This window comes from Pyrus communis, chromosome 8 (assembly GCF_041283825.1).
Source record: "Pyrus communis isolate YQ-2024b chromosome 8, ASM4128382v1, whole genome shotgun sequence".
In the NCBI taxonomy this organism is placed as follows: Eukaryota; Viridiplantae; Streptophyta; class Magnoliopsida; order Rosales; family Rosaceae; genus Pyrus; species Pyrus communis.
Window position 1 is genome coordinate 17,942,012 of NC_142572.1, and position 14,562 is coordinate 17,956,573.

Here is a 14,562-nt window from a genome sequence, read left to right on the forward strand (position 1 = left end):
TAGTACCATCAAGCGATGCGATACGATTGTTCTTTCAAATTATAAAAGGTGAATAAGTAACATTAAATATGATAAATATTAAGTAATAACATGATGCGATACGATGCATGGTTCTCTCAAATTATAATAAGTGAATAAGTACCATTAAAATGGTGTCAAATAATGAACACAAATTCCTCACAAACAACAACGTGGTGTTCCCATGTTGGCATTAAAATGGTATCAATCATGAACACAAATATATTCATCACGAACTTCATGTGTACATATATAATATACAGAATAAATATTATAGTGAAACCATTTTTTAGCCACTACAAGAAATATCTTACTCGCTACAGATTTTTTTATTTTAAAGTCCCTATGTGTTTAATTGAAGATAGATGACAATTTCCTCTCATTTAACTGAAGTCCTACTATATATTTTCCAAAAGGAAACGTCATATTTATTCTTCAACACATTCCTTTATTTATTCAATCCAACTACGAGAAATCGATATAGAATAGATGTGTAGAAAGAAAATAAGGGTGTGTAGAAATCACTAATCCGTTCTAAAAACATATGTTGATAGAAGTATATGACCAAGCCAAGATGCTTAATGGTTATGCATGTTTTTTAGGTAAATCCTAATGCAAGTTTACAATTTTATCATTCTCTCTCATAAAATGAAAAGAGAAAAAACCAAAAAAAGGGAAATATTTTTGCTTACATATTTATGATTATTAGATGAGTATAAATTTCGAGATTTGTGCAGTGAATCAACAAAACTCTCAAAATTTAAACTCATCAAATGATGATAAATAGGATGGTGAACGTTACCACCACTTAAGAGGGTGAGCTAAAATGCACTCCCAAAAAAAATGAAATCATTGGCATGCAAGGGTCACGTGGCTTGAGCTTAGGACAAAAACCATGAATGAATTAGGTTTAGTTTGGTAGTTGATGAAACATAACAAGATAATATAGTTGTCATTCCTTGGATTAATGCGATAGAGAAGGTAAACTTCCAACCCTTGAAATCGTGGGAGGAGGAGAATGCATTGGCCAGACAGAGTTTTATTGATCTCTGATTAAGGAATAAAATCAGATTTTTGGGGTGTTTTCAAAATATGGGTGTGTAGATTTTATTCCCCAAAACAATTGCTTTGCTTATGTGTTAGGGTATAAAGTTTTTATTTTTGTTTCTTCGAAGGTCGTGCAATGGCCGGTGCCAAATTTCCAAAGAATAACGAAGACCTTATCGAACTTTCGCCCAACAACAGATATGTAGTTTCAAATAATATATGCAGAAAAATGGTCTCTTTCTGACGCGTGAGACTTGAGAACTCGAGCGCAAGACTCGCAGCTGGACAAAAGTTTTAGTGAGGGACAGGTGGGTACATGCTCTCTGTTCATTCCCCAAACCCTAGAGGCTTTGCATTTGTCTGCTTAATCGAATCTTGAAAGTAAAACTCTATGTCTAAATACAAAAGAACCATGCATCTATAGATCGAGTTATACTAGATTATATATGTTGTTGGCTACCTCTCTGATAATTTCCCAATCAACATCATGCTAATTTTATCGTATCTTTTGTTTATGTAGCAAACTTGGTCATGTGTACACATTCAGATAAGACTTAACTTCGTCGATAGTTTTGATTCATATATGGTTTCCTAAAGTAAAATGCTTATGTTGCCATACATTCTATTAAGAAAACAAAAGCTGTGATTGTGAGAAGAGAGAATTTTTATGTGTCAGACAGTTTAGTAAAAGAATACTTCCATAATAAATCATTCTGCTTCCAATTTCCACCAACATTAACAAGGGTTGATTAAGCTCTTAAACAATGCAACCAAGTTCAAAATCTTGAAGGTTGTGATCATTGGCAAATCCACATTGGAGGCAGTGTGGCTAATAACCCTCATATATGGTCCTACGATCCTTGCCACTCATTCCTAGGGTTTTATATCTTTTCTCGTAAAGAAAAAATTCTGAAGCCACCACTAATTTTGAACAATGATAAGACCTAGCTAATATAAAGCAGTAGATCAAATGGCAGGCCAAAAACACATGCTGACTTTTGAAGTACTTAGAGATATGGAAGAGATGATAATGAGTTGTAACCAGATATTTAACTTCACAGATTAATTGTATAATGCTAACTTGACGCGGTAGATTAGATATATACATACAGTACTGTGAGTTTTTTAGGGTTTACGAGGTGAAGACAAAGAACGAGTTCGGCGGTTCCCTTGTCGGGATTTTGAATGCTTTAGAGAATGTCCGACTCAGCTCCCACGATGTCCTTCTCCAAAATCGGCCGTCCTCTGCCTCCATATTTTTCTTAATTTATTCCGCCAATCCAATGGTTTCTATTGTATTATAATGTTCAGCAAGACACCATCCACGTTCTGATTGTTTAATTATTTTACGCATGCTGTTCTTAATTACTTTCTCAATTCAGTCTTAAGCATTCTCACAACTTAATTTAGTTTAGAGAACTCTAAACTGGATAGCCTAATTGTTTGATGTGGCCACTTCGTATTACAATCTAACGATATTACTCTCTATTTGTAAGTGAGAAGTCTTAAGTTAAACTCCGGCAGATGATGAGTTCAAAACCAAATTATTGTGATTGACTCATTACGTAGCTTAATCCAAATCCCTCACCCCTTAGTGTACATGTATGATTTATATTAGTTTAGAGAACCCTTAACCTAATAATTAAACAAATCATTGCTTTGGACTGGTTTTTTGTTCCTAATGACGCTAGTTTTGAGTTTTTCTCGTGGTCTTATGTGGTTTAATCCCATTGAACCATCTTCTTATTTTAATCACATCATTGCATGAACTTGGCTTTCTCATGAGCTGTAATTTGCCTGGTTGTGGGCCCACAGTGAACTCCTGATAGCACCAACCCCCCATCCAAACAACAATAATTGGGAATTAACAATTACATTTTACAATTGCAAGTCAAATTCTCTTGTGACGGCCCCCCTCTAGGGTTGAGTATATAAGTGTTTCCACTCCTTTGCTTGTCCTCAGTGCAAACATTTGAGCAAAAAAAATATACAGAAGTCCACTACTCTTTCTTTCTTTTTTCATTTCATCGATTTTGTTGGGATCCTCCTTTTCTCCCGAAAAGAAATGGAATCTGTTGGTGTTTTTGCCGATGGGGAATGGGAATCCTTGAGCAGGTTGTTTACTTCCGAAGAGGTTGAGTTCACACCACATTTTCTTTCCCAGGGAAATTCATTCCCTTTCCAGCACAATGAGGGAATGGGATTTGAAACCCGAGAATCTTTCTACCCCAATATTCCTGGAGCTGAAACCTTTTTTCACCATCCTTCTTCAGTGAGTCCCAACTCTAATGTGGACTATCTTTCTTCTCAGGAAAGTTGTAACTATGGTGACCATAATCATGGCATTTTTACTACCATTTTGAACCAGGAAAATTGCTACTTTAGTAATTCTTGCAATTTCCCAGTGGGTAATATTGATGTCTCTGAATCCATGGATGTTTATATGAATCGTGATGGGAAGAGTTTCGCCTCCTTCGTCCCGGCTTTTTCCGACATTGTGATGCATGGAAGTGAGTGCAACAAAGAGGATTCGGGCAGTGATAGCCAGCCGGCTATTGTTCCGGTTCCTGAAAAGGAATTGCAGCTCAAAAGGGTGCATGATGCGCCGGAAAAATCCAGCAACGACACATCCGACAGCAATCCGAAGAAGAAGCCTCGTCTATCGAAAGATGTAAGCATCATTTAAAAATTCAAACTTTTGATAAAAACTTGTTTCTTGGCTAGTATTTGTGAAGCAGTTTTCTAACTGTGAATTCCACACATTGCAGGTAGAAAAAAGTAAGAAAAATAATGTAAGGTCAAAGAAGGGGCAAAAGGGTAATTCAGATGTGAAATTCAAAGATGAAGAAGAGAGGCTGCAGAGCACAAGTTCTTGCACCTCTGAGGGTGATAATGGTTCTCTGGAGATCAATGGAGGAGAAACTTCAGACCCCAAAGCTTCATCTACCCTTAACTTGAATGGGAAGACCAGAGCCAATAGAGGGTCTGCAACTGATCCCCAGAGCCTCTATGCTAGGGTAAGTAATACGCAATATCTTCAAAAGTAAAAAACGAAATGTTTACCAAACATGCCTATACAGTTTCTTACGAGTCAAGTTTTGATTGGATCTTGCAGAAAAGAAGAGAGAGAATCAATGAGAGACTAAGAACCCTACAGCATCTTGTCCCTAATGGAACAAAGGTTGACATTAGCACAATGCTTGAAGAAGCAGTTCACTATGTCAAGTTTTTGCAGCTCCAAATCAAGGTAATAATTAAAAAATACTGTTACAATTCTATGTTTTAACTACGGAAGCATGCACAAACCAATAATGTTATTCTTACCATATTTTTGTACCACAATTGTAGACCACCTTAGGTGCCATCTGATGTGGACAGTCGCATTATCTAAATTAATTAGCATTTAATTTCAAAATGTTAATCAATAATTAATAAAAAGATTGTTAATTAAATGATGATTGTGGTATACGGGGAGTCTTATTCTATCACCTAAGATTATTTAAGTGTTTTATTTAATAAAAATTTGAAATTAAATGATGCAGCTTGTCCAACTCATTTGCCACCTAAAATGGTAAAGAAATATGATATAAAATTATGGTAAGAATAACATTACTCATGCACAAACAGAACAAGTGACAAACTGTTAATTAAAAATAGAACTAGACAGGCAATAAAACACTACTAATTCATCGTTTACATGCAGTTTATGATCTATTTAGGTTATAGTTCTTATTAAAAATTTTGTAACCGATTTTATTTTTGAACGTTACTCTTTTACTAAATTGTAAAATTTCTTCGTCATATGGCTTTGATTATTAATTAATTGTCTTGTTGTATATTGCAGCTTTTAAGCTCAGATGATATGTGGATGTATGCTCCCATTGCTTATAATGGAATGGATATTGCTCTCGACCTGCAAAAGCTCTCTCCACTTTTATGACACAGCAGCAGCAGCAGCAGGAAGCTGTTCTACCTCTTTTTTTCCCTATTCATTTTTTTTCTAGTTGTTAATTATTATCGACATATATATATATATATATATATATATATATATATGAACATAATGAATGTATACTAATTAATTTAATTCCCTAACTTTGTAATGGGGGTTTTTAAGTTAAATAAATTCCAGTTTCGATCACGAGGAAAATCCTCTGATCAGATTTTTATGACCATGTATGGACTCAGTTGATCCTCAGCATTATAGGGTGGAAAAATTGTTCAATGTGTCAAGAATACAGCCGATACACTAAGTATCATAATATAGTTGGTTATTTAATCAAGTTTTCAACATATTATATTATTACAATTTATGTACCGAACCATGTTCGTGGCACAATGAAAAATCTCGAATGTACTGAACGTTAAGACATGCGACCCCTTGGATACACAATAAAATTATATTTAATAACTATCTTCACGTTAATGGTTCTAATTTGCATAAATATTGAGAATAGAATCTTTGATGTCAGATGCTGATGATGAAGATCCAAAACATATGTGAAAGTGCACAGTTCATTGGAAGTTGGCAGATGGATTTCTAGCTTCGTGCGACATTGTTTAGTATTGGCAGTCAACGATAATGGTTAATAAAGAAAATAATGTAATTAATTAATTCAAAATAGAATCGATCTAGGGTTATCAATTACAAAAAAGAATAAATCTAGGGTTATCATTTGCTGTGAGAAGATGAAAAGAGCAAGGCATTTGTGTTTTTTCTCTTTCACTATATTTATGAGATGGGAATTTAAACTTGGTATATATTTCTGATCTTGCATGTAAGTATATATATGTGGATCAATGCCAAGCGACGTTCGTCTTCCCTCAGCTTTAGCTACATGAAAAAAGTAGCTAGATCTGTGACAATCTAAAAGGATAATGTTTGTGTCTTTTATTGGAGAATTTATTTGTCCCCCTTTACGATTAATAAATTGTCACCGTCTAAAAATTATAATCAGAACTAGTTATTCTCTTTATTACCATCTTATGATGCTACGTATGAATGATTAAATGATCTTAACATAATTCTCTAGTTCTGCAACACAGCAGAAATCTGTTGCTTTTAAGCACTTAACCATTTCAGGATCAAGTTACAGACAAAAATAACCCTCATCTAACAACTGTTGGAAATGGGGGCTTTCTATACGAACTGGTTTTTTATTTTAAACCTTTTTTGTTTATTACGAAATACAGTTTGAGAAACTTATCTACAAGAAGAGCGAAAAAGAATGAATGCAAAATCATTCATTCCCTAATTATAATTAATTTATAATATATATATATATATATATATATATATATATATTTAATAACAACTTGTAATATGGGTTCTTAATAAGGAAAACTAATGAAAATGACATGAAAACTTTGAGTTTTAACGATAAGGATAAAATAAAGGGTAAAGTGAATAGTACTAGGAATGACTTTTTAATGTAAAAATATAATTTTTCATTAAAGTGAACAGTACCGGGAGTTTTTCGTTAAAGTTCCCTTAATAATATTGTACATATTCAACCGAAAGGAGAACCCTAGATCATTTTTTATTTTTTTTTAAATTTGAATAATAGTACTTTTTTCCTCAGCTGATTCCTAGTTCTTAAATTTTTTTGTTTTTTGTTTTGAGAAAATGTACGATATTCATTAACAATAGAAATACATACAATCAATGGGGATAGGGTGCATACAATGGGCCTCGATAAAACCTTGCCGACAATTTCAAACTGATCGAAAGGAAAAAGAGTGTCCAGTACCAAACAAATTAGGAATTACTATCCTCAAAGAGAAGATTCACAATTACATCAAGAGGTTCTTTAAACCAAAGAATAGGATTATCACAACTCAGACTCATTCGTGCTAATATGTACGTCACTTTATTCGTCTCCCTACCACTAAAAACAACTTTCCATTGGGCAATGCCTGAATCATCGAGCGAGTATCATTTAGAATATTTCCAAATGGCGAGTGATCATGTTGACCATCCTGTTGAAGAGTTGCCATCACAAGTAACGTATCCCTAGTTGCCACAGTCTCGGCCAGCAGAGGGGAAAGAATAGCATCATGCCTCTTTGCCAAGGGTACCACAAAATCACCCATATCGTTCCGAATCACCACCCCAACGCCACCAATAGTTCTATTTTCATCCCAAGCCGCATCAAAATTACACTTGTACCATCCTTCTCCCAGCTTCGTCCATTTTTGAGAAACTTTACAGCTGCGTTTTTCATATTTTTCCCATGCCAATTTTGGAATTCTTTCATCCAACTAATTGCCCGACAAATTAGTTCTGTCGGTTCGAGTGCCTTTTCTTACCACAAAAAAGAGTTCCTTTTTTTTTTTTTTTTTTTCTTTTCCACATACTCCAAAGAAGAATAAGGAATAGATCGAAACTATCTCTTGACAACTTACCTGCAAGTTTAGCTATCCAATCCATCATATGCTCTGTTGTGTTCGTCCGACTCCGTAGCCCTAACGGACAAGACAACCACACCGACGCCGCTCTTGGACAATTTCGCATCAAATGCACCAAAGTTTCATTTTCTCTATTACAAAACATGTGCACATCGTCCATGGTGATTTTCTTTTTTTCTTAGGTTATCACAGGTTGGTAAAGCATTCCAACAAATCCTCCAAATACAAATCTTCACTTTCTCAGGTAATTGAGCCTTCCACAAGGCCTTTCATAGAAAATTAATTTCTACGGTAATTGAGGATCCACTACTTACTTGACCATGCACCTCATCCATGAATCAACTGGTCCGCATTTGTTGTAAATTTCCCATTCGGCTCTGCATTCCAAATCAACCGGTCCGGTGGTTTCCGTGTACTAAGGGGAATACTTTGAATCAAGAGAGCTTCACCTCCCAAAATAACTCATTTATAATGTCCAGATTCCAACTAACGCTCTCCTCTTGTGAGATCAACTTAGACACCGTGTCTGACCGACCCATCCCCAAGGGTATAGGACTGAGCACTTTGAAGAAACGTTTCCTCGGTAGCCAACTATCCCCTCATATTTTAATGGATGCACCATCCCCCACTTTCCCTCGAGCTCCAGCCCTAATTACTTTGCAGGCTTCCACTATACTTCTCCAACCATAAGATGAATACGTCTTCATCGGTGCCGAAAGAAAATCAGTTCATGGATAATACTTGGCTTTAAAAATTTGGGATGCCAAAGAGGATTGTTCATGTATCAACCACCACCCTTGCTTTGCCAACAAAGCTAGATTAAAGGCATAGATATCCTTAAAGCCAAGACCACCCTCTCCCTTTAGTTTACATAAAATTTTCCACCGAATTCAATGTATCCGTCGCTTCCCTTGTTCCTTTCCCCACCAAAATTGTGCCACCATTTGATTCAACTCATCACAAAAGTTTTTTGGTACCATGAAGGTTTGCATGGTGTATAGGGGTATAGCTTGGGCTACAGTTTTTATCAATATCTCTTTCCTGGCGCGACTCAGAAGGCTTCATTTCCATCCATTCAATTTTTCCACAATTGATCTTTAATGTATGCGAACATATTCTTCTTCAATTTTCCCACAAGAACTGGTAGACCAAGATAGCGATCATGGAATATTACCCGCGGCATACCCAAGCAATCTGCCAACAACTGTCCATCATACTCGGTCAAGTTTCCACTGAAAGCTACACAACTCTTCGCATAATTAATAGCTTGTCCTGATACATCTTCATTGTTTTCAACAAATGTTTCACCTGTAGGCATTCCTGAATTGTGCCCCGGGCGAAAATGAAACTATCATCTGCAAACAATAGATGATTTAAGCCGGAGCGCCCTTACACACTTTGACCACTCTAATCCGTCCCTGCTTCTCCCAAGCGTAAAAAAGAGCCGAAAAACCTTCCGCACATAACACAAACAGAAACTAGAAAGGGGGTATTCGACAAGGTGACCCCCTTTGTAGTTCTTAATTAAACAGAACTTGGTTTTATATAACCCTTCTCAATATTCCTCAGCAGATGTATAGATCATTACACATAAGGAAGTCGTGGTGGTTACCTTATAAATACGTGGGCAAATATAGAAATTAATCACATAAACTAGAATGTGCACATAAAATAAAATTTTGTATCTTTAATCTGAATATTTAAGCTTCTAAAAATAGCATAATCATTGATCTGACTCTCTCAGATTCTGAAAAAGATCTAGAAGAACATATATATGTTGAACACGTTCAGCAGCTGAGCTGCCTGCAGGCTTTCTTGCTAGCCCTCGTATGTGCGCCATTGTTTACCATTTCTAATCAATATTAAATTAATGATTAATACAAATAAAAAGAGAATAAACCACGTTTGATCGATTGCTGCATCTTGTATTTAATTACGTACATTGATAAATATTGGCAATGGAAAATTTGTCTGCTCTCGGCCCTGGCAACATGGAAGGAAGTTGTCGTTTTGTTTTATCCCACATGAGCTAAAGGCCATGGAAATTTGTTTGCCCTTGACCACAGAATGTTGATATTCGAATATATAATTTTAAAGAAGAAAGCTGAGATTTCATTGTACATTAATCAATTAGTAGTATATTGTGGTGTTAGAGTAAATGTAGAAATATAGAGAATAATCCGAATGATGACTTTGAGGTACGACTTGAATTGTTTCCTTAAAGTGTTATTTGTCCCCACTTGAATGAGTTTGCTAAAGGGTTATTGGCAAATCACTTCTAGGATACAACAAAGTATAGAATATTCGATTAGCAAAACCAAATTGTATTCCCTTAGAAATAACTAGAAAGAAATTGTATGAATGTGACGGAGAGAAAAGAGAGCAAGGAATGTAGAAACAAATTTCTGAAATTGTGTGTGAAACATTATGCCACAATAGGTATTTATAGGCATTAAGGCACCCGTTCATCGAGTCCTTTCATTTTAGTTGAAGATATACAACTCTTCTTAAAAGTGTTGATTCAAAAGACATGTTTTCTATTTAGAATTTTCAGAAAATAAATATTGACTAATTATATCTTTTAATTTTATTCATATAATTTAAGTAAGCATCATGTCTTTTAACCAAAACTTGCAACCATTCAAAAAATGTACAACCCTAAAAGGTTGAATAAAACAGAACCTTTTGTAAGGTTGCTGCCCTTTCTGCGCGCACACACACATGCTGCACAACGCAGCCAAGTCATATATATATATATATATCTATATATATTATATATATATATATTTTTTTTATATATTTATTATTGAAATCTCTAACATGTGGAGCATAAAATAATCAAGAAAAATATGAAGACAACACATGGATTCTTGGGTGAAAAATATAAAATTACCCTTGAGGCATACAGGAACTCCTATGCACAAGCGGCAGACAATCACGACTCAATAAATGTCAAAAGTGGTCAAAATAGGTATTTATTCAAAACCTATTTCATCAATCCCCATGAAATCCTCCCCACAAGGTAACCTTCAAATTATTTATTCAAAATAGGATTAATTACCTAAATTAATTGTTTAATTTCCTAATTAATTAATTAATTTCCTAATTGATTTTAATATATTATTTTGACATAATATCTTGCAATTACACCCAAAAACCACAAAATGTGGCCGGTTCTTATCTCTCCAAAAGGGGCCGACCACACCCCTATAAATACCACCTCATTTCTTCAAAAACCTAATCCTAACTCTCTTGCAAAATTCCCCAATTTCTCTAAACACTTTTTCCTCAAATTCTAACTTTGGCATCGGAGGTTATTCGGCCAAAGCCCCCCTCCCCCCCCCCCCCCCCCAAAATTCATCGTGGGTTCATGAGGCTCTTGGCCTTGACCTAAGGTGTTAATTGTTTTGTAGGTGCAATTTTGTCCAAGAAGAAGAAAGCGGAAATTTGCATCCACAAATTGGTGCTTTCATCGAGAGTTTGAGTCACACACTCGTAAAAGATTCTCACATTCAAGGTTTTTCGTTTTCTTGTTCATTTGTAGATTTTTTGTATGTTGTTATTCTTGGAATTTTCATTTATAAAAATTCTTAGATAAAACATAAAAGAGAAGTATAATGATAAGAGATTCAGAAGCCTTGACGAATGGAAATTCCAATGTTCAAGAAATAGGACCATGGTGATCCACAAGACTCAACATGACGATGACTTGAGCGATACCACCCCCACGGGGCTCCACCATGGCAACCACCATGATGGCCACCATGGTAGCCACCCTTGGCAAGGTCCACAGTGCCACAACCACGGCCCAAGCCGTGCCATTTAAGCCCACATGGGCCTAAGCTTAAGGCGAGCCAGCTCAAACCATTCAAGCCCAACACAAGGCTAACATGTTGTCGAGCCGAGCCCTAGCTTCGTACCCACATACGCTGTACGCCAAGCAGCCCACTCTCGTGGCCTTCCAAGCAACCCAAATCAGTCCAAGACTAGTTCAACCATCCCAGCTCCAAATTTCTGGATCGACAATTGAACTGGGGGCATTTTCACTTTATTTCTCCACGGATTTGACATTCCCCAACTTAAATCTCATGCTCGGAGTCTACCACACTTCCACTGCTTAAGCAGACGTATTCCTTCCAAGCGCTTTCAACCCAAATGGAGAACAACACTTGTCTCGACAAGTCATAGAGTTGACAAGTACCCTCGCACAGCAAACAACCTTGGTGAATCAGTTCTTGTAGCGCACCGAGATGCAACGTGCCCCAGACGAGGTGTCCCGAAGTAAGACAAGGGCAGATGAAGAACCTCTCCAGTGACGTCCCAACAAACAGCCACTCGACCAGCCACGAACCAAGTGTTTGGGCAGTGTACACTCCCGACTGGGCCCCTGAGATAGCATATACTCTCGTGTTAGCTTGCGGATAAGCGTGCACCCTCGACTAGGCCCACAGACGAGTATACATTCATGATTGGGGCCACATTCCTATAATCAACGTGAGCAACCTTCAAGTCGAAGTGTTCATTTGTGGCTAGACCCGCAAGAAGTATCTTCTACCTCACAATGGAGTAGACAGCAGGACGGACGGAGAAGAGCAGTAACTCAATCTGACTTAAGTTCAATCGGCAACCTACGAGGGATTCCCTCGCCTGTTAGGAACGAACCATATGCACCGCAGTCGCAGTGTATACGAGCTGAATACATAGAATAGTAGCCAGACCAGCAGGTCAAGACCGGGGGCAGCTGAGAACTTCATTACCCCAACAAAGGCAGATTCGGAAAGAGGTAGAGAGGTTCTTAAACGAGCGATTGCGTGATTTCCAATGTAACGAAGTCGCCAACTAAGCATTTCAACGAAACATGTAAGTTTAGCATACTATATTTCACATTTTTCAAAGGAGATGGAAATCCGGAAAGGCACTTGAAGCATTACCAAAGCACGATGGTCCTTTATCGGAACAATGATGCTCTTATGTGCAAGATATTCACCACCACTTTACAAGACGATGCGCAAGATTGGTTCCATACCCTACCCCCATGATCTATCTGGAGTTTTGATGATCTTTCCTTGGTTTTCACCAAAGAATACTCGTCCTACCACTCAATTAAGAAAAGTCCGACCACTTGTTTAACGTAAAGAAGATCTCCAATGAGTGGCTTCGTGACTCGTGAAGAGGTTCAAAGCAGACAAGGCGAAGATAGTCGGATACGGCGACTTAATAGCAAACACAGCCTTCCAAAAAAAACTCCTAATAGACCACTCACTGTTTGGAGAATTGATCATGAATGAAGATTTAACCCTGGTAGACTATTTCGCTCTGGCAGAGAAACACGCACTTTGGGACGAGGCTTAGCGAGTAGACCATGCACCCGAGCAGCCTCGAAAAGAGTCAGCAGTGGTTCAAAAGAAGAAGGTAGGGAAACAGTATAACAAAAATAGGTAGGAGGCCAAACGTGGGGATTGAACTATGACCAAAGAAGGCCCGACTATCAAGAACTACTGTAAGTTCTCAATCTCGATCCACCAAATCATTCGTGACATCAAGAACGAGCCATGGTTTAAGTTGCCGAAACAATCAAATGGAGATACTTCCAAGTTAGATCACACCAAGTACTGCGTATTCCACCAAGGTTCTGATCACACAACTGACGATTGCTACACTTGGAAGAACTACCTAGAGAAGCTCGTGAAAGAAGGCAAAGTCGACAGGTACTTGGACAAGCCAACTGCGCAGCCTAGAAGGAATGCAGATGCTGACGAAGAACCGCCCAACAAGACGATTCAGATTTACGACATCTTCGCCGAATCTGAACACTTGGGGGCCACCAACAATTCAAGGAAGCGGAAGATCCAGCAGGCTCTACTAGTCTCGTAAGTCCAAGCAGTCGATACCCAACCTGGACCTATTTTTGGATTCACCGAGCAAGCTGCCGAATGTGTCGACTTTGCACACGACGACACGTTGGTGGTATCTGTCCAACTAACCTATGCCATAGTCGACATAATGATGGTTGACAATGGAAATGCAGTCAACCTACTTCAACTCTCATTCATTCAGAAGATACGCATGGAAAGCACAATCATACGCTGAGCGGAGGTACTCACCGGATTCAACGGACATATCTCGACTGTCATTGGTCATATCACACTTGATGTGAAAACACCATTAGTTGTCTCAAAGCAGACGTTCACAATAGTAACCAACCTGTCTCCTTACAATAGGATTCTAGAAATACCTTGGCTAATAAAGCTGGATGTCATCACTTCCGTCAAGTATCAAAAAATCTGATTCCGCATCCCGGGATGAGGAGTCAGAGAAATCAAGTCTGACCAGGCCACATCTCGATGACAAGTATTGAAGGAATCAAAGAAGATGATATTTACCCCCATAGAGGCTACCAAGGTCTGAAAGGATGACGAAGCTACCCAATAACAATTATAGCAAGCGGATTAAGAAGATGGTGTCCAAACCAATGCGACAGCATATGAGATAGGATGGAAACCCAGCAGCCAAAAAAGACAGTTAGAATTGGCTTACGTCTGAAAGATTGAATCTAGTAGAGAATGAAGTCCTTAAGGAAAATCGTGACGTCTTTACGTGGTCACCTTTCGACGTACCCGGCATCAACCCCAAGCTAGCTTACCACAAGCTGCACGTCGATCCCCGCTGCCAAATCGGTGATCCAAAAGATAAGACATTTTGCACCCGACCGAGTGGTAATCATCGAAGCGAAAATTGACAAGCTACTAGAGGCCGGATTCATAGAAGAGGTAGCGTACTCAGCATGGCTCGCCAACGTCGTGCTGGTGAAGAAGAAAGAGAATGGCAAGTGGAGAGTTTGCGTAGACTACATCAACCTTAACAAAGCATGCCCAAATGATCCTTATCTACTTCCCCAAATCGATTAATTAGTAGATTCGACTTCTGGGAACCAGCTGCTCAGTTTCTTGGACGCCTACTCTGACTACAACCAAATAGCCATGTACGAGCCCGACAAGCAAAATACTGTGTTTGTGATCGAGCAAGGCACCTACTGCTACAAGGTCATGCCCTTTGACCTCAAGAACGTAAGGTCCAGTTATCAAAGAT

At 37.9% G+C, this 14,562-nt stretch overlaps 1 protein-coding gene across 1 annotated transcript; it reads left to right on the forward strand.

Moving 5' to 3' along the window:
* The first annotated feature begins 3,037 nt into the window (after positions 1–3,037).
* LOC137716909 (uncharacterized) lies at positions 3,038–5,083 on the forward strand. The gene is made up of 4 exons (XM_068456261.2): positions 3,038–3,736; positions 3,834–4,082; positions 4,181–4,312; positions 4,910–5,083. The coding sequence occupies exons 1-4, from the start codon at positions 3,131–3,133 to the stop codon at positions 5,003–5,005; spliced, it is 1,083 nt and encodes a 360-aa protein (XP_068312362.2). The 5' UTR covers positions 3,038–3,130; the 3' UTR covers positions 5,006–5,083.
* Positions 5,084–14,562: the final 9,479 nt, after the last annotated feature.

Bases quoted from the DNA above. Each gene is read 5' to 3' on its own strand.
- LOC137716909 (XM_068456261.2), top strand. From the start codon at position 3,131: ATGGAATCTGTTGGTGTTTTTGCCGATGGGGAATGGGAATCCTTGAGC. The intron at 4,083-4,180 runs GTAAGTAATACG...TGGATCTTGCAG, and splicing joins CCCAGAGCCTCTATGCTAGG to AAAAGAAGAGAGAGAATCAA. The intron at 4,313-4,909 runs GTAATAATTAAA...TGTATATTGCAG, and splicing joins TTTTGCAGCTCCAAATCAAG to CTTTTAAGCTCAGATGATAT.